General features: G+C 40.5%; 1 protein-coding gene across 20 annotated transcripts in view; it reads left to right on the top strand.

Moving 5' to 3' along the window:
* The window catches only part of ATP8A1 (ATPase phospholipid transporting 8A1), a 253,309-nt gene that overhangs the window by 106,280 nt on the left and 122,107 nt on the right, over positions 1 to 24,922 (top strand). For all 20 annotated transcript variants that reach the window (XR_014812343.1, XR_014812344.1, XM_084971840.1 and 17 more), the window contains 5 exons: positions 2,740 to 2,822; positions 6,129 to 6,178; positions 11,492 to 11,561; positions 18,806 to 18,890; positions 21,996 to 22,135. Coding sequence is in view for 18 of the 20 variants with exons in the window: in XM_084971840.1 (XP_084827966.1) it covers positions 2,740 to 2,822; positions 6,129 to 6,178; positions 11,492 to 11,561; positions 18,806 to 18,890; positions 21,996 to 22,135 (428 nt within the window). In the remaining 2 variants the exon portion in view is untranslated. The remainder of the gene's footprint in view (positions 1 to 2,739; positions 2,823 to 6,128; positions 6,179 to 11,491; positions 11,562 to 18,805; positions 18,891 to 21,995; positions 22,136 to 24,922) is intronic.

Raw genomic sequence — 24,922 nt, 5'->3', positions numbered from 1 at the left:
GCCTGTACCACAGCCACAGCAACGTGGGATCCGAGCCGCATCTGTGACCTACACCACAGCTCACAGCAACGCCAGATCCGCAACCCACTGAGCAAAGCCAGGGATTGAACCCACATCCTCACAGCTGCTAGTTGGGTTTGTTTCCCCTGAGCCACAACAGGAACTCCCAGTGTGCATATTTTAGAACACCAACCTTGCCTTCTTCTTTTGGAAATGGTAACCGAGGAGCTCCCTGTGTATTTATTTAGATGAGGAAGGTTTTACACTTTTGAAGGGATTCCATAAGGTATGTATTAGCACAGTTATAAGTATTTCATATTTAAGCTTATTTTCAATGTAAAATTGGGTAAATAATCAATTTGATGATTGTAAGACTTCAGAATAGAAGGAACACACTTGGGGAGGTTTGTTATGTGTTTTAAACTATATTCTAAACCAGCACTGACAACCTCGTAAAATGTACCAAATTCCTTAAAAGCATAAGAAATGTTGCCTCTAACGTGGATGGACCTAGAAACTATCATGCTAAGTGGAGTCCGCCATACAATGAGACACCAACATCAAATGCTTTCACTGACATGTGGAATCTGAAAAAAGGAGAGACCAAACTTTGCAGAACAGATGCTGACTCACAGACACTGAAAAACTTACGGTCTCCGGAAGAGACAGTTTTGGGGGGTGAGGGGATGTGCTTGGGCTGTGGGATGGAAATCCTGTGAAATTAGATTGTTATGATCATTATACAACTACAGATGTGATAAATTCATTCGAATAATTTTTTTAAAAAAAGTATTAAAAAAAAGTTTTGAATATATTTCTTTCAACAACGATCTGAAGATGGGCTTCTATCATTCAAGAAAAAGAAATGTCTATTTTGTTTCAAAAAAAAAAAGAGAAACGTTGCCTCTTACATCATTGGGATAGAGACTATGTGAATGTTTTCTTATTCTGCATTTTATCCTCAGAAACAAGAAGATCTGATATAATAAAATAGTCAATTCATTTATATCCATTTAATTTGACCCTTAAATAGTAGTAGTATTAGTTTTTCTTTTTTCTTTTAAATGATTTTTGTTTTTTCTAGTATGGTTGGTTTACAGAGTTCTGTCAATTTTCTACTGTCCAGCAAAGTGACCCAGTCACACATACATCTATACATTCTTTTTCTTACATTATCATGCTCCATCATGCTCTATCACAAGTGATTAAATATAGTTCCCAGTGCTATACAGCAGGATCTCATTGCTTATCCATTCCAAAGGCAATAGTTTGCATCTATTAACCCCAAGCTCCCCATCCATCCCACTCCCTCCCACTCCCCCTCGACAACCACAAGTCTGTTCTCTAAGTCCATGAGTTGATTTTTTATGGAAAGGTGCATTTGTGCCATATATTAGATTCCAGATATGTGATATCATATGGTATTTGTCTTTCTCTTTCTGACTTACTTCACTTAGTATGAGAGTCTCTAGTTCCATCCATGTTGCTGCAAGTGGCATTATTTTGTTCTTTTTGATGGCTGAGTAGTATTCCATTGTGTATATATATATATATATACCACATCTTCTTAATCCATTCATCTGTTGATGGACATTTAGGTTGTTTCCGTGTCTTGGCTATTGTGAATAGTGCTGCAGTGAACATGCAGGAGCATGTGTGTTTTTCAAGGAAAGTTTTGTTTAGATATATGCCCAAGAGTGGGATTGCTGGGTCATATGGTACTTCTATATTTACTTTTCTGAGGTATCTCCATACTGTTTTCCATAGTGGTTATAAGTATTAGTTTTTCTACATTTTTAGGAGGAAAAAGATCAAACTTAAGAAGGCAATGTGTCATTCATTTTTTCCCAGTTTTATTAAGAAATAATTGACATACATCAGTGTATCCCTAGTACTTATTTTTTTTATAAACTGGAAAATTGTATTTTTTGATCACCTCTATCCAATTCCCCCTTCCTCCACCCTCCATCTCTGATAAACACATCTGATCTCTTTTTCTATGAATTTGGTATTTTTTTACCTTTTTTTTTTATGATTCCTCATATAAGTGATATCATTCACTGTTTGTCTTTCTCTGTCTGACTTATTTCACTTAGCATCATGCTTTAATGACCTACCCATGTTGTTGCACATGTAAGATTTCCTCATTTTTTATGCATCATTAATTTTGAGAAAAGTTTTCTAGGAGTGCCCACTGTAGCACAGCAGAAACGAATCCAACTAGGAACCATGAGGTTGAGGGTTCAATTCCTGGCCTTGCTCAGTGGGTTAAGGATCTGGCATTGCCGTGAGCTGTGGTGTTGGTTGCACACACAGCTCGGATCTGGCGTTGCTGCGGCTGTAGTGTAGGCCAGCCACTAAACCTCCAATTCCATCCCTAGCCTGGGAACCTCCATGAGCTGCGGGTGCAGCCCTAAAAAAAAAAAGAAAAATTTTCTAGAGAATATGCTGGACCAAGGGGTACGTTTAAATTGTCTCTTTTAGGTATGTTGGGCTAGCAGACTTAATCTTCAGAAATATGACTCTGGGTCTATTCATGTCTCAGATGCTTATAATTATTCTACTCATTCCTTTGGCATAGCTGTGGAATTTAAAAGAAATGGATTTTAATAAAAGGAGCAAGAATTTTAATTCTTTTTAAAATTAAGCAGAAAATTGTATTGCAGTAATGTATTTTTCTTCTATTTGGGATAACTTTTTTTCACCATGTATTTGCTTTCACCTCTTTTCCTAAAACAGATGAGGGAGCCCTGGTCAGAGCAGCCAAGCAACTGAATTTTGTTTTCACTGGAAGAACACCTGACTCAGTGATCATAGATTCAGTAAGTTATTTATTTTTAAGTCTCTCTTAAAACAGTGCATATGCGGGATTTCAAAGCTAAAATAATACCCAAAAGCTCATAATAAAATTGAGATTCCCTCCTCTGGTGCCATTCTCCAGAAGCAACCACTTTCTATTCTTTTAGCTATTTCTTTAAGCATTTATACATCTTGAATATATATGTATATGTGTGTGTATATATATATTCTCTTTTTTTGGCTGCCCTCAGCATATGGAGTTCCTGGGCCAGGGATCAGATCCGAGCTTCAATTGCACCCTATGCCACAACAGCAACTCCAGATCCTTAACCCACTGTGCCAGGCTGCAGATCAAACATTCGTCCTGGTGCTGCATATGTGCTGTCGATCCTGTTGTACCACAGCGGGAATTCCACATCTGATATATTTTTTTTCCTTTTATTTTCCCACTGTACAGCAAGGGGATCAAGTTATCCTTACATGTATACATTTTTTCCCCACCCTTTGTTCTGTTGCAACATGAGTATCTAGACATAGTTCTCAGTGCTACTCAGCAGGATCTCCTTGTAAATCTATTCTAAGTTGTATCTGATAACCCAAGCTCCTGATCCCTCCCACTCCCTCCAAAAAAAATGTGTGATGAATGATATATGTTTTGATTCTTAAATTTAAAACATATCTACTGACTTTCTCTTGCTTTATTTGAAATGAAGAGTCATTTCCCTTGACTCACCATCCCTTCACAATAGTATTATAATTATATTACAGTGTTTGGTTAAGCAGGTATTCAGAATCAGATTTTTAAATGGCCAAAAGGCTTCATCAAACATTTCACAGAGGAAGATATGCAAATGGCCAATGAAAAACATCCTTAGTCATCAGGGAAATGCAATTAAAGTCTCAATGAGATACCACTACTCACCCACCCAAAGGGGTAAATTAAAAACATCGGCAGCCCTGAATGTTAATGCGAATATAAAGCAGGTGGATCACCTATACGTTGCTAGTAGATGCATAAGATGGTCCAATCCATTTGGAAAACCTTTTAGAGTTTTCCAGTATAGATAAACGTGTGCTTGACTCAGCAAATGTACTCTTATTTACCCAGGAGAAATGAAAGCATATGTCCACAGAGAGATGTCTTATGGGATGTTCATAGCAACTTTATTCATAGTAGCTAAAAACTAGAAACAGACCAAATGTCCATCAATAGGAGAATGGATAAACTCATACAGTGGAATATCTAAACAATAAAAAAGAATAAAACATTGATTCCTCAACAGCATCGAATATGTGTATATGTATAACTGATCGTGTTGCTGTACATGTGACTAACACAACATTGTAAAGCAACTATAAAATAAAATAAAAATGAATAAGAGGAAAAGAACACATTGGTAGATCCCAGAAACATTATGTTGGGCAAAAAAATTTTTTAAAGCCAGACACAGCTTATTTTCATGTCTACGCAGCTTAAGATCAGGAAAAAGTGATTTGTGGTGATTCAGAACGGTGGTTGCCTCAGCATCAGGGTGAAGATTCAGAAGGGCACAAAGGAATTTATGGGATGATGGAAGTGTTCCATGTCTGAACTGGGGTCATGGTTACCCCAAGTTACCTTTGTCAAACTGTATAGTTTTCCCTGAACCTCATATTTAGGATCTCTGTACTCTATTGTATATAAATTGTATCTCATTAAGAAGTGTTATTTAGTGTTTATGTTGTTAGGCCTGTACTAATATTCCTGGGAGAACATTGTTGTAGTCAGTATTTAGGGTTTTTTTATTATTGTGTTTCCAGATACAAAATTATCTCCTGGAAGTAAATTTTTTTCTTTATTTCCTAAAGATAAATCTCTTATCTTTTTTCCAATTGCCTAATTTTCTTTCTACCTGTTGCTGATGGTTCCAGGCCTTCTCAGGGCCGCACGGGTGGCACATGGAAGTTCCCAGGCTAGGGGTCGAATCGGAGCCACAGCTGCAGGCCTACACCACAGCCACAGCAACACCAGATCCCCAATCCACTGAATGAGGCCAAGGATCGAACCCACATGCTCATGGATACTAGTCGGATTCATCTCCACTGAGCCGCAACAGGAACTCCCCCTGTGCATTTTTATCAGTGACGTTACACCAGACATCTGCCTGTGAGCAGTTCCTTCCTTGAGACGTCCTTTGGTTTTTTTCATGGGTAAGAGTGAAGCTGGTGTGGCAGGTCTGAGCTTAAGAGGGTACTTGTCAGCCCTGGGCTTCACTGTGGGATGGTCCAGTGGGATAAGTTTGGGAAGCTGTGGTTGTCTGTACCTTTAGGACTTCTCTCCAGCTTGTGGACTCCCCAGAGGGCAGTCTTCTGACTTCTGCCTGGAAGATCTGGCTGCCAGAATGGAGGGGGTTAGGGGCACTGAGCCTAGCATTTAGCACTGATATGATGCTTACGACTATGTCAGCTAACAGCAAGTCAGAGCGCCTCTATTCCACCTTTTATAGTGCAAAGCTTCTGGTCTCCTCACTTCACTGGAAGAGCCAGTGCCAAGAACTGCTTTTCCAGGATCTCTTTTCTGGTCCTCCCATTCGAGGCCCCTCCTTTACCTCACAATTCTTGAGCTGCCTGGTTTTCCACTTCCTTGCATCTTTTAGGGATCCTGTGGTACAGATCAGGTGAGTTCTCAGCTTTTCCCACAGCTACTGCAGCCTTTAAAACTTCTTGTATCTACTAAGGATGCATTTATCACTGATCTGTTTTCTTGCTTCCAAATTTTTAGTGCTGTTTTCTCTTTTCTTGTTTTCCTACAATTACGTGTTTCCTTATTTTTAAGTGTTTTTTTGTAGTTTTAGTGGAACTTTGAGAAGAATGAAAATTAAATGTGTTGGGAGTTCTCATCATGGCTCAGTGGAAACATATCTGACTAGGATCCATGAGGACACAGGTTCAATCCCTGACCTCACTCAGTGCATTAACGATCCAGTGTTGCCATGAGCTGTGGTGGAGGTCGAAGGTGTGGCTTGGATCTTAGGTAGCTTTGTCTGTGGTGTAGGCTGGCGGCTACAGCTCCAATTCAGCCCCTAGCCTGGGAACCTCCATATGCCACAGGTGTGGCCCTAAAAAGACGAAAAAAAGAAAAAGAAAAAGAAAATTAATGTGTTATGTTCGGTCTTAACCATCTTAACTTGAAAATTAAGTAAGTTCAATTAAAGATGTTATATTTCAGAAGGGACAGTTTACTTGTAGTGACATTTTTTTTAACACTCAAATTTCAGGACCAGGGTTTATTTCCAAGAAACCAAAGATACCTGCAACTCTCTGTAATCACGTTTTCCTTTTCTTCGTAGCTGGGGCAGGAAGAAAGATATGAATTGCTCAATGTCTTGGAGTTCACCAGGTAAAACATCTGCTCTTTAATTTGTATGTGTGATACAGATTTTTCTCTCCATTTTGATTTTTGCCCTTTGAAGTAACTAGAAAGTATGCGTTATTTTTATTTTAACTAAATTCATTTAGATAAAATATTAAAATCTTCAGTAAAATTTTTAATTGTCGTATCTGTAAGGAAATCATCAATAGTGCTCATCAGAGTCTTGTAAGGCATGACTCCTGGAGGCAGTGAAAAAGCATCTTTGAACATCACTGCATCACAGCTATAAGGTAAAGACCAAGATAGTGATCTAGAAACATTGTTATACTTAGAGGCTCCAAGATGTATGTAGAATGAAGGTGAATTAGTGTTAGGAACCCACCATTCTAATTACGTGCTCATTGTATATCTAGCTGTCTTCAGGCTTTCAGAAACCGTATCCAGCTCTCTGTTAGATAGAAGACCAATTTCCATCTAGTAGGAAATAGCAGAAGCAACAAGATCATCCTACTTACTTTATGTCTTTACTTCGTAGAAGAGAGGCCTTCTATTATAATCAATGATATCTCTGTGAGTTTGGGGCTCTTTATTTCCATAAAACTGACTGTGTAGTTTCCCATTCTTTTTTTTAAAACTATTTATTTATTTATTTATATACAATGATTTTTTTTTTCCGTTATAGCTGGTTTACAGTGTTCTGTCAATTTTTTACTGTACAGCATGGTGACCCAGTTACACATACATGTATATATTCTTTTGTTTCACATTCTCATGCTCCATCATAAGTGACTAGACATAGTTCCCAGTGCTGCACAGCAGGATCTCATTGCTAATAATCCATTCCAAAGGCAATAGTCTGCATCCATTAACCCCAAGCTCCCCATCCATCCCACTCCCTCCCCCTCCCCCTTGGCAACCACAAGTTTATTCTCCAAGTCCATGAGTTTCTTTTCTATGGAAAGGTTCATTTGTGTCATATATTAGATTCCAGATATAAGTGATATCATATGGTATTTTTCTTTCTCTTGCTGACGTACTTCAGTCAGTATGAGAGTCTAGTTCCATCCATGTTGCTGCAAATGGCATTATTTTGTTCTTTTTGATGGCTGAGTAGTATTCCGTTGTGTATATATACCACATCTTCCTAATCTAGTCATCTGTCAGTGGACATTTGGGTTGTTTCATGTCTTGGCTGTCGTGAATAGAGCTGCAATGAGCATGTGGGTGTATGTGTCTTTTTCAAGGAAAGTTTTGTCCGGATATATGCCCAAGAGTAGGATTGCTGGGTCATATGGTAGTTCTGTATATAGTTTTCTAAGGTATCTCTGTACTGTTCTCCATGGTGGTTATACCAGCTTACATTCCCACCAGCAGGACGGTTCCCTTTTCTCCATACCCCCTCTAGCATTTGCTATTTTTTAACCTACTTTCTGGAAACAGATTGGCCTGAGCTATAAATAGGAGGGTCTTTAAAGATTGCATCATCATTTAGAGGACCCTTAAGAATAACTTTAAGGCCATAGCCAGCCAGTATTGCTGCTGTTCAAGGAAGAAAGTGGCCACCTTGTTTCTTGAACTTTCTCCTGCATAAGGCAAGCTTGTACACTGATGAGAAGAGGCATTTCCTTTTCTGCACCAGCTTTGGTTGCTGTCTTGATTGGGTGTGACCACGTGCCAGTGGTTAATATCAGAAATAATGGGGGTCTATCTAATTTATGATTTAAACACTGTGTTCTTTACTTGTATGCACAGAAAAGCTCAAGGGAAAATTCATAAGAGGTTGGATGATTGACTGTAATAGAGTATTCCCAAAGTATATCCCTCATTTTTTCTTCCACATCAAAGTGACTGTTTTTCCTAAGCCTACTTCTATCATGTCTGTAATATATTATAAATAGTGTATCAGTTAGCATTTGGATATGTTTGTATATAAACACACACTTAGAAGCACTATGTAAATGATAAGTGTCCTGAAGAAAAGTAAAGCAAAATTTAGGAGTTCCCTGATGGCACAGAGGGTTAAGAATCCAGCATTGTCATTGCTGTGCTTCAGATTGCAGCTGTGGCATGGGTTCTGTCCCTGCCCTAGGGACTTCTGCATGCCATGAGTGCAGCCAGAGAGAAAGCAAAGTTAGCGGCTCTTTCAAGATGCTGTGAAAGTGAGAAAAATGAATATGGTGGTAATAAAATAGTCTGTGTGAAAGGCATTACTGGTTTAGACTAGCCCAGTAGGGAAAGAAAGTGAGGTTGACAGGACCCAGATAACCTTTGGAGGGATGTCGGGAGGATATTGGAGTGGACGGATGTTGTAGGAGAAAGAAGGGAGGGGTTCGTGTTTCTGGCATGAGCGACTGGGTAGATAGAGGTACTGTTTACACAGATGGTGGATACGGGGCAGATGCCAAGGAGGAGATGTTTGAATACTAAGGTGTAGATGCGGGTGAGATAGACAGATGGAGGCATCAGGTAGGCAGCTGAGTATAGGGAGCCTGACACAGGAAAGAGAAGCCTCGGGCCAAAATACAAGTTTGGTAGTCATTGGCCTGTAAGTGATATTATTTATTTGTTTGTTTGTTCATTTATTTATTTATTTTTGTCTTTTTGCCTTTTCTAAGGCCGCTCCCGCGGCATATGGAGGTTCCCAGACTAGGGGTCTAATCAGAGCTGTTGCCGCTGGCCTACACCACAGCCACGGCAACTCGGGATCCGAGCCGCATCTGTGACCTACACCACAGCTTATAGCAGTACTGGATCCTTAACCCACAGATCAAGGCCAGGGATGGAACCCGCAACCTCATGGTTCCTAGTCGGATTCGTTAACCACTGCGCCACGACAGGAACTCCTGCAAGTGATATTTAAAGCCATGACAGTGATTTAGATCTGGAAGTAAAATATAGAGTAAGGGAAATGAGAAAGACTGACGGTTGAACAGTGAGTAACTCCGGCTTCTAAGGGTTGATTAGAAAAAGGGGAATTAGCAGAAGAGACTGCTTTGTGGTTAGAGAAAGAGAGGACAAAGCCAAGAGAAAAGGGTGAGTTTCGGGAGCGAGTGCTCACCTTTGTTAGGGACTGCTGCAAGCTCAGATAAGGTGAAGCTGAACGTACCTGTGGGATTTAGAGGTTCAGCAACTGGTGAGAAGAGAAGAAAGATGGAGATGACCGGGGGGAGGCAGAGACAACCAGAGAAGGTGTTTCTGTGATTGTTCTGAGAAGTTGAGCCGTGCAGGGGAGTAGAGTGTTGTAAAAGCATTCATGTAGCTCAGAGGGCTGGGTTGATTGGGGTGAGTTTCTTAGGAGAGAGATTAGACCATGCCGAAGTCCTGAGAAGGTTCTAGGAGGAGGAGATGCAGGTTCCGGGGAGGCAGCGTGACTTAGTAATGAGGTGACCAAGTGAGTAGGGTAAGCGAAATGCACAGCACAGATTGTGGTAAAAGGAAGGTTTCTGATAGGAAAAGTATTTTCTCTCCACGGCATCAAGAAAAGAGACAGAGAGGATGGTCTACAGTGGATAAATGTACAGGGCTGGTTTTGGTTTTTCTTTTTTTTTTTTTTTTAAGGGCCACACCTGCAGCACATGGAAGTTCCCAGGCTAGGGGTCAAATCGGAGCTGCAGCTGCCGGCCTACACCACAGCCACAGCAACACAGGATCCAAGCCACATGTGTGACCTAAACCACAGCTCACGGCAACACTGGATCCTTAACCCACTGAGCAAAACCAGAGACCAAACCCACATCCTCATGGACACTATATTGGGTTTCTTAAACTGCTGAGCCACAGCAGAAGCTCCAAATGTGCAGCATTGTTTTGGCAGAAAGAATAGAGATGGCTCGTGGAGTCTTCCATCAAAGTGAATTGCAAAAATTCTGAGGGTCTGGAGTGACAAGGACACATTGGAGACTTGGAGAATGGAGAGGTGCCCATAGTCCTGCAAGGGAGGTGGAGGGAGAGCTTATTAGAGAAAGTAGGTGACAAGGCAGTACAGAACACCCAGTGATGTTGAGACTATGTGTTTACTCATCTCTGTGGCTGGGGGACTTTTCTCCCACAATGTCTATTTATTCTGATGGACCACAGAGAGAGTTTCTGTTCACCCAAGATCGGGGAGTTTTGCCAGGAGACGAAAAGAGCCAGGAAGTTGATGAGTCTGGGACCATGCCATCCAAGTTGGATGAAGAGAGACATGAATCAAGAAGGGCTGACAGACAGGGAGTTCCCTGGTGGCCTTGTGGGTAAGGATTTGGTGTTGCCAGTGCTGTGGCTCAGGATTGATCCTGGACTGGGAATGTGCTGGGAGCATGACTAAAAAAAAAAAAAAAAAAAAAAAAAAAAAAATAGGCTGACATAGAAGACACAGGTGTCACTACGGAGGGGCCCCAATTAAATGTAGGCCTAATGCACAGGGATGGAGATCAGAGGTATTCATACAATGGGGATTATAGATGGAGAAAGAGAGAACTAGATGTTCCTAGATATTTCTATAGGAAAATCTTGGCTGTATGCTGTGACACCGTTATCTAATTGCTACTGTACACTGGCCTCATCTCCATTTTCTTAGCAACAGAACTAAAGGTAACATTTAGTTACAAGGTAACACAAACAGACACAGACACTTGAGAAGTCTTTTTTCTGGAGAGAGTGCTTCCAGAAAAGCACACTCTCTTCCAAGTGAGGCTTATCCAGTGGAATGCCATGGTAGTTTGTTCTGTTCAATGTTACTTAGTCTGTTGGCTAATGCATTGAAAGATGTTGTATGTTTGATTAACAATTTTAATCCATCTGCCCATATTGCCAACACAGTGTTAAAATGTCTGTACTCATTAACTAGGGTTTGTAATATAAATTAGGCTTTTTACATGACAGCAGTGGTTTGCTAGTAATTATTAAAAAAAAAAAAAAGATAGTGTGAAGGCATAAGTGGGTTAAGTGCTAGTGTTTGCCTTTATGTGAGATTGGGTTTGTACTTAAAACTGATTATTCTCTTTTTTCATAAAAGCTGTAATAACATAGAGTTCATTGTAAAAGATACAGGCTTAAGGATTTTTTTTTTTTAATCTGAAAACATTGACCCAGAACTTTCCTCTACCCTGGTGGGTATTAACTCTTGCAGGTTTCTAGGGAGCTGTTTTGTAAATTATTCCTGTAGGGCAGCAGATGGTACCCTGGTGCCGGAAAAAACATAATCTAACTTTCAAAGGCACTGGATGCCCAGGGGATGGCCTCATAATTTGGTCAAATTTACTTTTTCACTGTGAGTATTAAAATATGTGAAGCATGACAAACATAAAGATGCATATTCTCAGTATGATGACACAAGGTGGAAAACCTCTTTCTTTTCAGCGCAAGAAAAAGAATGTCTGTGATTGTTCGCACTCCGTCCGGGAAGTTACGGCTTTACTGCAAAGGAGCCGTAAGTTTTTATTTTGGTCTTTTACAGTTTTGATTTATGATGGTTTATAATGTTAAGTGTTCTGCTATGGAAATGTAACACAGATGTTTAGCTTGAAATTGCTGACATCCACTTTTGGTGGTATTTTATAGTAATAGTGTTCAGCCTCTTGTGAAATATGGAATTCCTTCTGGTTAAATTTGGTGCTTTGAAAAAGTCTGGTTAAATTTGGTGCTTTGAAAAAATTCAATTTTTGATATATAATACTTGAGGGTTTTATTTTATAAACAGGTTATTAGACAATTAAATACAGAATTTTTTTTTTTTTTTTTTTTTTTTTTTTTTTGCTTTTTAGGGCCATACCCTCAGCATATGGAGTTTCCCAGGCTAGGGGTTTAATCAGAGCTGCAGCTGCCAGCCTACCCCACAGTCACAGCAACATGGGATCTGAGCGGTGTCTGCGACCTACACCACAGCTCACAGCAATGCTGGATCCCCAACCCACTGAGTGAAGCCAGGGATCAAACTCGCATCTTCATGGATACTAGTCAGATTCGTTTCTGCTGTGCCATGACAGGAACTCCCAGAAAATATTTTTAAGTTATATTAGAAATGTAGGAGTTCCCATAGTGGCGCAGTGGTTAATGAATCTGACTAGGAACCATGAGGTTGCCAATTCGATCCCTGGCCTCACTCAGTGGGTTAAGGATCCAGCATTGCCATGAACTGTGGTGTAGGTTGAAGACACAGCTCGAATCTGGCATTGCTGTGGCTCTGGCATAGGCTGGTGGCTACTGCTCCAATTAGACCCCTAGCCTGGGAACCTCCATATGCCGTGGGTGTGGCCTCAAAAGACAAAAAAAAAAGACAAAAAAAAGAAGTGTAGTGACCTATACCAGTTTGAATCTAATTTTTTGAAGACCATAGAAATGGAAAAAAAAAAATTGAATCACAATGACTTCTCTAATTTGTTCATGTGGTGATTATTATTTGTCTTACATTGTTTTAATTTTAACAGCATTTCTAACTATTGGTTGGCTTTGGTAAATTAGCGTTTGTATTGACAGATAGTAATATGTCATTCTAGTTGAAATATGTTTACACTCAGGGAAAAATAAGAAATATGCTGACTAGAGCCTTTTGTTTCTTTGTTGTTGTTAAAGTTAGTATTAAAAAAATTAGTATTTGCCTTATGAATTATCCTTTCCATGTATCTAGTCTACTTGGACCATTCAGGTAATTTATCCACTTGGAACTTTCTAATTTCAAATATAATCAACAACCTTGCTTTATTACATGGAACTTGGAGGCAGAACTTACTGGAAACCTAAGCTTATTATTTAAGTTCCTGTTGAGAATGTTTTTCAGTGCCTTGATTTTAAAGCAATGAAATGCAATTTTTGAATGCCTTGGTTTTAAAGCATTTTGGTATAATTATTTCATGATGTCTCATGAATTTAGTTTTAGAATTCCTTTGGTTGTTGATTCAAACATCTAACACTTATTTGCTGTGCTCATTTTATCTACTAGACTTTGAACTGGACTTTGGGGTTAGGAAGATATGACCCACGACTGGCCAGGAGATTAAAAATAGGGAAAAGTATACAAAGAAAAGATTAATATACAATATTCATGTATATTACAAAGGTCTCCTGGATCCCAGTGATAAGTCACTGATAAGGTAATAAAAAGACCCCTTAATGGAGTTCGCATCGTGGCACAGCAGAAATGAATCCGACCAAGAACCATGAGGTTGTGGGTTCGATCCCTGGCCTCACTCAGTAGGTTAAGTATCTGGTGTTGCTGTGAGCTGTGGTGTAGGCCGCAGACGTGGCTCAGATCTGATGTGGCTGTGGCGTAGGCCAGCAGCTGTAGCTCCCATTCAACCCCTAGCCTGGGAATCTCCACACATTGCAGGTGTAGCCCTAAAAAGCAAAAAAAAAAAAAAAAAAAAAAAAAAAGAAAGAAAGGAAGAAAGAATGAAGGAAAGAAAGCCCTTAAGCCCTCCCACTTTAAATGGTTTTCATGTGTCCAGATTAACCATCCCCAATCTATGTTTTTCTAAGTTTTAAGTAATCTAGCTAGAAACTTTGGGGAATTAAAGCATTGAATAAAACGTAAAAACATTGAACTTCCTTTTTGAATAATTACAGAGAGAGTTTGCGTATATTAACTTGCCTATTATATTGTTCCCCTCCACTCCCCAGTTGACTATGAAATATGATTGAATACTGAGAAGGCATATACGTAAAACAGTAAGGTCCATTTGAGAACTGCATGTAGTGTGATAGGGAACAGCAGAATGGGAGGTTGGAAAAGTGGCAGTTATGCTCAAGACCCTAACCCTTTTTCCGGGATCATTCTGATGCCATTTAGGAGATGATTTAAAGCAGCAAAGAGATGCATAGAGGGTTACCAGTTGAAGCTGTTGACTATAGTCCAGATCAAAGTTGATAAGGATTTAAACCTTATCAATGAAGACAATTGGAGAGAGGATTAAGAGGACAGAAATGTAGGACTTACTGTTTATGTGTAGGTGATGAGAGCAAAGATGATCTAGGATTATCAACAGTGTTCGGCTAACTGAATAGACTAAGTGATACCACATACTAAGATAAAGGATTGGGAGCTTTGTCTGGGCCATAAAGCAGAGTTACCTGAATTTCACAGTGGAAGATACGTGGGTGCTGATGCAGATTTAGGAGTTCGAAGTATAGCTGGAAATTAAAAACAAGGAAATGATTAGATCTCATATGAATAAAATATTTCATGAAAAGAGAAGGAGGGTCCTCTCTTTTCAGTGTGAAAAGTAGAGGATTCAGGAAGGAAGTTGAAATTTGGAGGAAAGCCTGAGGAGACTTGATTCCTAGGTAGAGTGAATAACCAACAGTGACAAGTGCAACAGAATACTTTCATAATGAAAGTTAGCTAAGAAGTCATCAAGAATACTTTCCAGTCAAGGTAGCATAGCCTGTTCATACTTTTTATGTAGCTCTTCAATTCCAAAATCATGGCTGTGACGGATATAGTATAAAGAAGAAACAGAAAGACGTAGACAAAAATAGGAATAGAAGATCAAGTGGTACACTGAACTGAAGTCTTAAGCTCAGACAGGTAGGAGTCCCAGACCCTGAGTTTGGAATCAGGGAGCAAAGTCTGGAGTTTGATTTCTGTAGAACCATGGGCACAAATAGTACTTTCTGTAAAATGCAGATGGGAGCCAGCCTCCCCTCTTTAAAACCTAAGATAGTGATGAGCTTCCTAATCAAGAGATGGGCTGAGGAAAGCCTCCTGCAAGCCCCTGTAGGGGGAAGGGGGGTACATAAAACCACTAGATGCAGAACGCATGCAGAGGGATAGAGCAAGAGCAAAACTTAGAGACAGATGAGGAAATTTCTTGGCAGAGACCGAGCATATAAGCCACTGGAGAATGAATTCACCCCAAATGAAATCACCTGTGTAAACGCTTTGGACAAAGACATGATAAAGAAATTACAGTTATTTTTAATCAAAAAGAAATTTGGGGGGTAGGAATGGGGTATATGTAAGATAAAATAGAGATCGTAAATAAACTTAAGAAAAAAGCATCAGCAAGTGAAAGAAGCTCTAGACGGGCAGAATTGATGGAGTGAGAGAAGGAAGATGGTACTGAAGAGTTCATCTAGAGTATCTCACAACGAGATGATGGCTCTATATGTCTGTGTGTGTGTGTGTCTTTGTGGACAACTTATTTTTCTTTTTTCCAGATTTTTGGCAATGTCTTGCTTTGTTAGTTTTTAAGTGGAGAAAAAAAAAGGGAAGTATACAATACACAGTTTATGTAGACCATAGTAGCCATTTTAGGAAAAGTTACATTTACATGCATAAAAATTTATTCAAGAAAATAAAAATCCTACTCCAATACTCATATACCAGAGGAGAAATTAGAAACTTGACTAATATGCTTAATCCTTTAGGGACTTTAAATTGACTGAAAATGTCATTGAATACCTTCTAAATAAAAATGTGTCATATGCAAAAAAGACCACATCTGAGATTAGTTATTTCTAACAGTTCACCTCACCACCACTTGAGAGGCGAAGTACAGATAATTCTGAAGGGCATATGTGAACACAGAAAATGTTTGTCTAAATTGAGCTATAGATGTGTCTAATGTCTTTAGCAGACATTGCAGCCCCAGCTTCATGAAGCAGATCGGTCTCAACTTGATGTTTAACCTGACAACAAGGTCAGGTTCCTTGATGGTAATTTACTAATTTATAGCAGGATTATCTACATGACATCAGAATAAATGCCACTGCTTAGATAAGTCATTATGTAAGACCTTTTTTTTTTCCTACTTGGTACCTCATTATTGTTGATTCTTGCATTTCATTGCATACCTCTTCTTCAATTGATGAGATTGTATAATGCAGTATTCCAGACAAGTGAAATGGGGGGATAACTGAGAATTACACCAAGTGTCTTATCCATTACACACGTATTTGGAGAACACTTGCCATGTACAAAGCACTGTAGGTGAGGATAGAGCAGCACTGGATCCGAAAAGATGAGAGGAAAACAGTGCTTTGAATGAAAATTTACCAAAGATAAGTTCATAATCAGGAAATTCTTCTCATAATGTGAAGCCCTTCACATAAAGGACTATAATCTGATGGCCATGCCTCTCCAACACTATCACCCCACTGTGCAGATTTTCTACTTTTGCCTTGACAAGGATTGAGACACTAGATAAATAAACCCCCTTCGGATTTTCTGTAAAAGTAAACTTTGTCGATTCTACCTCTGATCCTAGGGGATACACACGCCTTCCTGTGAAGAAATTTTTTTGCTTCCTAACCATGTGTCAAACATGTATTGTAGCCATCTGAACAAATGAAAGATAGTTTGGGTGAAAAGTATCTATATGTATTTATTGTTCACATGTAGGCATGGCCAATTGTGACTGTGATTTAAAACATACTCAACAATTCATGCAGAAAGCCACATTCGGTTCCCTGCTTTCCTTGATACTATTAAAAAAGGTAGAAAATTCCCCTAATCAGTTACTTCCCACTAGAATGCTTAAGGGCAATGCAGAATTTAATCTCCCTAGCCTTATTACTTATCGCCTCACTTTTGTTTTCATGATTTTAATGTCTTTAAACTTTGTTCTTAGTTTTAAAATGGCCTGTTTTAATTTCATTGAAAATTTCAATAGCCTCTGGGAAAAAATAGAGGTTGTAAGTTACACCTTTCATTCTCAGAAAGGAGCCACAAAGGGAAATTATCATTTCCTTTTGCTAGGCGCCCCCTTCCCCTTCCACCACTGAAAAATGAAAAGAAATTCATAATTGGAGTCTGGACTATTCCATCTGTTCTGAGGTCACTAAGTTCTGTTTCTCTCAAGGGTTCTAAATCATACTCCATTAGTCTACTTCCAAACCTCAGCCCTGGGACTGGAGACCCCAAAATGGGTAATACCACTGAGAAAGTAATTGCAGGTAAATGATTTATTTTTTCCTGGTCTAATAAAACCATGAAGGCCAAGTACAAAAACTCTTAAAACATTAAACCCAAGCCGAAGAAATCACTAAAAGAACAATAGACAATTTATAAAGGGGCAAAAATTGAGAAACATACTGATGCATAAAGTTAAAGATGAAAGGGACTTTCAAGATAATCTGATAATTTAATTTTATAGACTAAGTACAGTGAGTCTTAAAGCTAAAGTGACACAATCAGAAATATTCAGTGTAAGGTAATATAATAGGTTTGTGCAGAATTCTCCCTGCTATCCCTACCTGCCCACTTTAAGGATTTAGACCTGTGTTTCTCAAAGTTTGTTCTTGTGTGAGCTACAGCATCATAAAGATGCCCTAAGCCCTGAAGGGTTCAGTAGTAGGTGACTTTGGGGCATATACCATACCACCCTCTCAGAGCCACTGTGCACATTAGCATTTTAAAGGCTCTCAGATATACTGCAGCAGGGCAAGCTCTTTTTTTTTTTTTTTATTGTTATTTCCCCAATACAATTTTTTTTCTACTGTACAGCATGGTGACCCAGTTACACATACACATATACATTCTTTTTTCTCCCATTATCATGCTCTGTCATAAGTAACTAGATATAGTTCTCAGTGTTACACAGCAGGATCTCATTGCTAATCCACTCTAAAAGCAATAGTTTGCAAGCTCTTTAGCTCTGTTCAGTCCAGCATTTCCCAAACTTTTTGTTTGTTTTTTGTTTTGTTTTGTTTTTTTGCTTTTAAGGGCCGCCCCTGTGGCATACCGAAGTTTCCAGGCCAGGGGTCGAATTGGAGCTGCAGCTGCCAGCCTATGTCACAGCCACAGCAACACCTGCTCCAAGCCATGTCTGCAACCTACAGCACAGCTCACAGCAACGCTGGATCCTTAACTCACTGAGCAAGGTTAGGGATTGAACCTGCATCCTCATGGATACTAGTCAGGTTCATAACCTGCCCGAGCCACAATGGGAACTCCTCCCAAACTTTTTGAGTGCTGGACCATGCTCCATTAAAGAACACCATGGAGTTCAGCAAAATCTTCAGGGGTTGGAGGAGATATTGCAGCACATCAGTTGTGAGTAAAATATTGATAGAATGTGAGTTTTGTTTTTTGTTTTGTCTTTTTAGGGCTGCACCCATGTTATATGGAAGTTCCCAGGCTAGAGATCGAATCAGAGCTTTAGCTGCCGGCCTACGCCACAGCCACAGCATTGCAGGATCCAAGCTATATCTGCAACCTACACCACAGCTCGCAGTTATGCCAGATCCTTGACCCAATGAGCGAGGCCAAGAATTGAACCCACATCCTCATGGATCCTAGTTGGGTTTGTTAACCACTGAGCCATAAAGGGAACTCCGAGATCTTTTTTTTTTTTTTTTTTTTCTGTCTATCCCTGAGGCATGCAGAAATTCCCAAGCCAGGGATCAAACCCACACCACAGTGGTAAGAACACAGATCCTTAAGTGCTAGGCCACTAGGGAACTCCGAGAATATGGGATTTTGAATATTGGCATAACTATGGATTTATTCAAAAGGGAGAAAGATGAGAATACAGGACTAGAACCTTAATTCTTAGCATCGTAAGGGAAACAGTATTATTAGGGAAAAATATTTTGTGCTTCAACACTAATGCTAAAAGTGATTGATACTGATTTTCTTAATACTTATTTGCTGCTAATAGTGTTGGCATCATCAACTTTATCACCAACTCAGAATGCTTAGTTTAAGTGTATGTATACCTTCTGTTTGTTTTCCAGGACACTGTAATTTATGACCGGCTGGCAGAGACTTCAAAATACAAAGAAATTACCCTAAAGCATTTAGAGCAGTTTGCTACAGAAGGTGAGTGTGATACAGAAGGTGAGTATGATATAGCAATAAAGCATGATTAAGAAAAAAAGAAATCATATACTACTAATATCTTATAGGGTCATTGCTATTATTTTATAGATGAGTATAATATGGCAATAAAGCATTAAAATAAAAGAAATCATGCATTTGGAGTGGATAAGCAATGAGATCCTGCTGTATAGCACAAGGAACTATATCTAGTAACATGATGGAACATGATGAAGGATAGTGTGAGAAAAAGAAAGCATACATATGTGTGACTTTGCTATACAGTAGAAATTGACAGAACACTATAAACTGACTATAATGGAAAAAATAAAAATCATTAAAAAATAAAAAATAATAAAATGAAAGAAATCATATACTGCTAATACCTTATAGGGTCATTGTTATTATTTTACTAAGACATTCTTAAAATAAAATAACAATACATATTGATAATTTCGGTTCTGCTCTTTGCTGTTTCCAACCATTATTTTTATTTTGCTTTCCTGTATTTATTAAAATTTTTGGAAGCATCGTCTCTACCTTTTAGGGGGTGTGGAGGCTGTTTTGCTTTTTTTTTTAATTTCTTTTTATAGCTTCATCCACTGCATGTGTAAGTTCCCAGGCTAGAGACTGAATCTAAGCCACAACTGTGATCTTTGAACACTGGATCCTTTAACCCTCTGCGCTGGGCCAGTGATCAAACCCACACCTCTGCAGCAATCTGAGCCACTGCAGTGGGATTCTTAACTCACTGCTCCACCGCAGGAACTCCAGTTTGCTCTTTAGAATGGATACCGTTTAAGTCTAAATATTTTAAATCTCAAGTAATGCAGCAGGAAAGAAACAAGAGTCATAGAAATGGATGTTCTAACCTAAGAAAAAGATGAAATAAACAAACCTCTGTAACTATGAAAATTAATTTCAACCCAGGACTTTTTATGAAGCCCCAGCCGCATGCTAGGCTCTGCGTGCAGCGTCAGAATCCATGGTAACTCTTAGATCATCCTGGAATATAGTATAGGGAGATGATCTAGATGAGATGAAAGGAAGTGAGAGTTGTTCAGCCTTAGGGTTGGACAAGAACTTAGAGAATCCTATCTCTACACTTGACAAAAGAGGCCAGTGCTGTATCTGAATCTCCCATCTAAGCTTTCGCTCTTGTCTGCTTCTGACGGAACTATTGCCAGTGGCACCAGGCCTGATCTCAGATCAAATCCTTTCCCTCTTAATCCAAGCTGCAAAAAGATAGGAACTTTTTTTAAAAAGCACCAGGCTTTGAAAAGCAGGGACATCAAGAACGTTCCCCCATTTCTTCCCCCAGAATGGAAGAGCATGGAGTCCCAGGGGTTTCCTGGAGTTCGGGTTCCGTGAGGTGCAACTTCTGGGGGGCTTGGCGGGTACAACCTACCTGGCACCCAGCTTGGGTTCCTTTTGGAGGAGGAGGGGAATTAGGGGCACCTCCTCCTCCTCTCTAATTGTGATGCTGAAGATATTCCAGCTCCTGGACAGATTCCATTGCTGGGTGTCCACCTCTACCCTGGTCTTTTGGCCCTAGGTGGGTCCAGGCTGGTGCTCTTCGGCTACCCCAGAGTAAGTCTCCAGCCAAGTTTCCAGAAAAGAAAAACATGTCCTAATAAGGCCCCAAGAATATAAGTTGTAGGGATCTGGCAGCAGACAACCCTACTCCTTTCTGGGGAGATGGAGGCCTCTGGGCACTCGATGTCCTGTGTTCTTTGCTTCTTTTTCCAACATGGTCTTGGCCATATTTTATTTGACTTCAGATCACTAGCACCTAATTATTCTGAGAGCTTAATGACCTTGCACGAGAACATTGTCTTCTTGGGGACCTCGTTAACTGCATTTATCGTGGCTGGCCAGTGTTTTCACCTCTTCCTTGTTGCAGCCCATCACATTTTTTCTGGCTGAGGGTAGCCTCCAAGGGAGTTATAAAATTGACAGGTACCAAGCACTGGAAGTAGGTCACTTCAAACGTCAGCTTGGATTGTCTTCCTAGGGTGTTTCTGGTGGATTTTTTTTTTTTTTTTGTCGTTATCCCTCAATTTTTTAAACTCTTAATCCTACAAATTCAGTGGTAAGAGAGCAGTAATAAATCCCAGTGAGAGGAAGGTGGCCCTCCCAATGGACCCCATTAGGGCCCCTTCCTTCTTTTCTCCCTAAGCATCTATGAAGCTGCTATGATGAGCCAGCAGCCTCTGTGCTCAGCACTGGAGTGGCAGGTATGAAGAATTCTGGGACCCTGCCCACCGGGAGCCTCAAACTAATTTAGGAGATCACAAGAAAAACAATATGACACATTGTCATTCACATCATTGGAGTGTTGGGGGTTTCTGCCTGTAGAGTCTCCATGAGAGGAGAATGCTTCAGAGAGGTGATTTTAAGAACAGAGTCCTAGAGTAAATGCAAGGCAGGCAGCAGAGGGGGAACAGAAGAGAATGGAATAGAAAAGTGTTCCGTTTGTGCAAAGATCCTACTAGGGAAAGTGAGTGACAAAGAATGAGGTAGAAGACAATTGATGTGTGGTGACTGAGCCAGGTTTTGGAGACCCCCCCCCCCTTTTAAGGGCCACACCTGCCAGCATATGGAAGTTCCTGGCTAGGAATCGAATTGGAGCTGCAGCTGCAATGCCAGATCTGACCTGCATTTGGGACTCGTTCAGCAGCTTGCAGCAACGGCAGATCGTTAACCCACAGAGCGAAGCCAGGGATCAGACCTGCATCCTCACAGACACTATATTAGGTTCTTAACCTGCTGAGCCACAATGGGAACTCCAAGGTTTGGGATTTCATGCTAGGAAATGATGAAAAGATTTCATGCAAAGGAATAACCTGATAAGATTAGGATTTTAGAAAAGTTACTCCAGGCGTGGAGGATGGGTTGAAAGAGCTGGGGAATTGGAAGCCAGGTGCCAGTTTTAAAGGCTAGGGGAGTATCTGACACTATGGCTCCATTCAAATGTGAATCAAACTTTAACATATTGTTTAAACTGAATCAGAGTGTTTGAAACGAGACTTTGTGAAATAAAAACAGAAGTGTTGGACTTCTGGACAAAATTTCATTTGATGCCGGGCGTGTGCTCCCTTTCTGCAGGGTTAAGAACTTTATGTTTTGCTGTGGCTGAGATTTCTGAGAGTGACTTCCAGGAGTGGCGAGCCGTCTATCAGCGCGCATCCACGTCTGTGCAGAACAGGCTGCTCAAACTGGAAGAGAGCTACGAGTTAATTGAAAAGGTACGTGGAAGACTGTTTTGCTCAACCAGAAAGATTGGTTTCCAGAAAACTTCAGTCTTGATTCAAGAGGCCAGTAAAAATAACAGATCTTGGAGTTCCTGTTGTGGTGCAGCAGAAACGAATCCGACTAGGAACCATGAGGTTGCAGGTTTGATCCCTGGCCTCGCTCAGTGGGTTAAGGATCCAGCATTGCCGAAAGCTGTGGTATATAGGTTGCAGACTCGGCTCGGATCTGGTGTTGCTGTGACTATAGTGTAGGCCAGCAGCTGCAGCTCCAGTTGGACCCCTTGCCTGGGAACCTCCATATGCCATGGGTATGGCCCTAAAAAACAAAAAAACAAAAAAAAGAAAGAAAAAGAGAGAGAGAGAGAGAGAAATGTCTTGACACACCACTAACTGTTGAATCTCCTCTGGTCTAAGCCCTGGCAGCCCTTCATGTTTTTGCTGAAAAGTCTCTGGAGTTACTTTGAATGGGTCTTCAGTCTTTTCACAATTTTAGGTCAAATGTAGGCTCATCTAGCAATCTCCTTGCCCAGGTTTCCATTGCATCTGCATCACTGAAGATATGCCCCCTCCCCAGACACACAGGTGCACACACATGCATGTGTACGTACAGGTGGCAAAGGCATATAATGTGTAATAGCAAATAACATAATAAATATACAGCTTGTGTGACGCCATATGAATAGTAAAAAATGTATACGTGAACCATGCAGTGCTTAGACCTGGCCATTGTTCACTTACGTACCTTCAGCATCTCTGCCACGGCTGTAAATATCCTCATTTTACTGATAGAGGAACCAAGGCTGTTTAGCCAAAAAGTGATGGATACACTATGGCTGAAAGTACATAAATAGCAAGAGGTCTTGCCTCCTGCATGAAGACTAGCAAACATTTTTACGTTGTCCTTCGCTGCCGAGGGCTGTTTGTAGCACCCGAGTCTATTAACCTATTTAATCTCCACAGCATCCCTTTGAGGGAGGTGCTGTTAATTACCGAGCTGTGCAGATGAAGAAATCAAGGCACCAGAGAGGTTATGTAACATGGCTGAGGTTACTCAGCTCCCAGAGGGTGAGCCCGAATTCTCCCTCTGGCTCCAGAGTTCATGCGCTCAGCCCCTCAAGTATCTTCATTCTAATCTTTACCTTCGCATTAAATAACTTCCTAGTTATATAATTCCTTCAACTGCACTCATGGGTCTAAGGCGTAGAATCCAGCTTGTCTGCTCACTACAGTTTACTGGGTCTTGCTGTCAGGTGAAAAAGGCTGACATGGTTTTCCTTCTTCTTTCTCGAACAATGTACTTCCTGGTACTACCTGTCTTGAATGGTAGCCAGCATCACGGATGCCTCCCTGGTCTTTTTCCTCCTTCCTCTCCCCACATGCCCTCCCTTTTGGATACTGTGGGAGTGGGGTGCTCCAGCTGTGGGCACCTTTCTCTGTTATGCAGTTGTCCCATGTGACTGCAGACACTGTCCCCTGTCCCCTCAGTAGATTGCGATCCCATTAGAAGCTGGTTTGGGACTTCCTGTCATGACGCAGTGGAAACGAATCCAACTAGGAACCATGAGGTTGCGAGTTCGATCCCTGGCCTTGCTCATTGGGTTAAGGATCTGGCATTGCCATGAGCTGTGGTGTAGGTCACAGACATGGCTCAGATCTGATGTTGCTGTGGCTCTGGTGTAGGCCAGCAGCTACAGCTCTGACTGGACCCCTGGCCTGGGAACCTCCACATGCCGCCAGTGTGGTCCTAAAAAGCCAAAAAGCCAAAAAAAAAAAAAGAAGAAGAAGCTGGTTTGTTTCTTCTCTCTCCCTTACATTTGAACTTACTTTGTGTCCTCCTTATTTCCCAGAAGGCTCATGATAGCACGTTTGATACTTTCCAACTTGATAAACCCCACCACCTCCACCATCACCAATTTAAGATGTGCCCACACCGCAGGGACCTGTTATCAATCCACTTACTGACTTCCTCTCCCTCTCCCTTTCTTTTCTAACATGCTTATATGTGATCACATCTTTGGGATATTATGTAGTTAAATAAAATAATACTTTGTTTATGAGGCCCTGACCATAATCTGTTTCAGTATCTCCAGCCAAAGTCATGTATTGTTTTGAAGCAGCATTAACGGTATTGATTTTTAATCTTTGGCTTTTCTTACTCTTTTGTGACTGACATTAAAAAAAAATTAATCTGTTTGGAAATGATTCTTTTTCTCCTATCTCCTTTCCTACACAGCCTGAACATAATCTAGCCTGTTTCCCCTGTGGCAATGCTAGAACTAATGTATAATAACTGACTATAAAAATATTTTAGGAGTTCCCGTTGTGGCTCAGTGGTTAACGAATCCGACTAGGAACCATGAGGTTGTGGGTCCGATCCCTGGCCTTGCTCAGTGGGTTAAGGATCCGTCGTTGCTGTGAGCTGTGGTGTAGGTCGCAGACGCGGCTCAGATCCCGTGTTGCTGTGGCTCTGGCGTAGGCCAGCAGCAACAGCTCCGATTGGACCCCTAGCCTGGGAACCTCCGTATGCCGCAGGCGTGGCCCTAGAATGACCAAAAAAAAAAAAAAAATTAAATGAATTCTAACCATTAAATTTTGTTTCTTACTTGAAGCATGCTGTAGCAAATTCTGGAGTTGAATGTTTAATGTGCTTAAAATTTTTGCTGTGAACATCCTAAAGTTTATAGATTTGATTTTATAGGTTTAACAGTTGTGTGTGTTTGTGTGTTTCATATCTGTTACTAAATTTTGACTTCCGTCACTAAGGTAGATGTTCAGCCTTTC

Source organism: Sus scrofa, chromosome 8 (assembly GCF_054392235.1).
Source record: "Sus scrofa isolate SSC_HxYL_T2T_F1_AM1 chromosome 8, Sscrofa_HxYL_maternal_Yorkshire_Landrace_v2.0, whole genome shotgun sequence".
Classification (NCBI taxonomy): Eukaryota; Metazoa; Chordata; class Mammalia; order Artiodactyla; family Suidae; genus Sus; species Sus scrofa.
The sequence above is the reverse complement of the archived record's forward strand: the minus strand, read 5'-3'. Positions and strand labels throughout refer to the sequence as shown.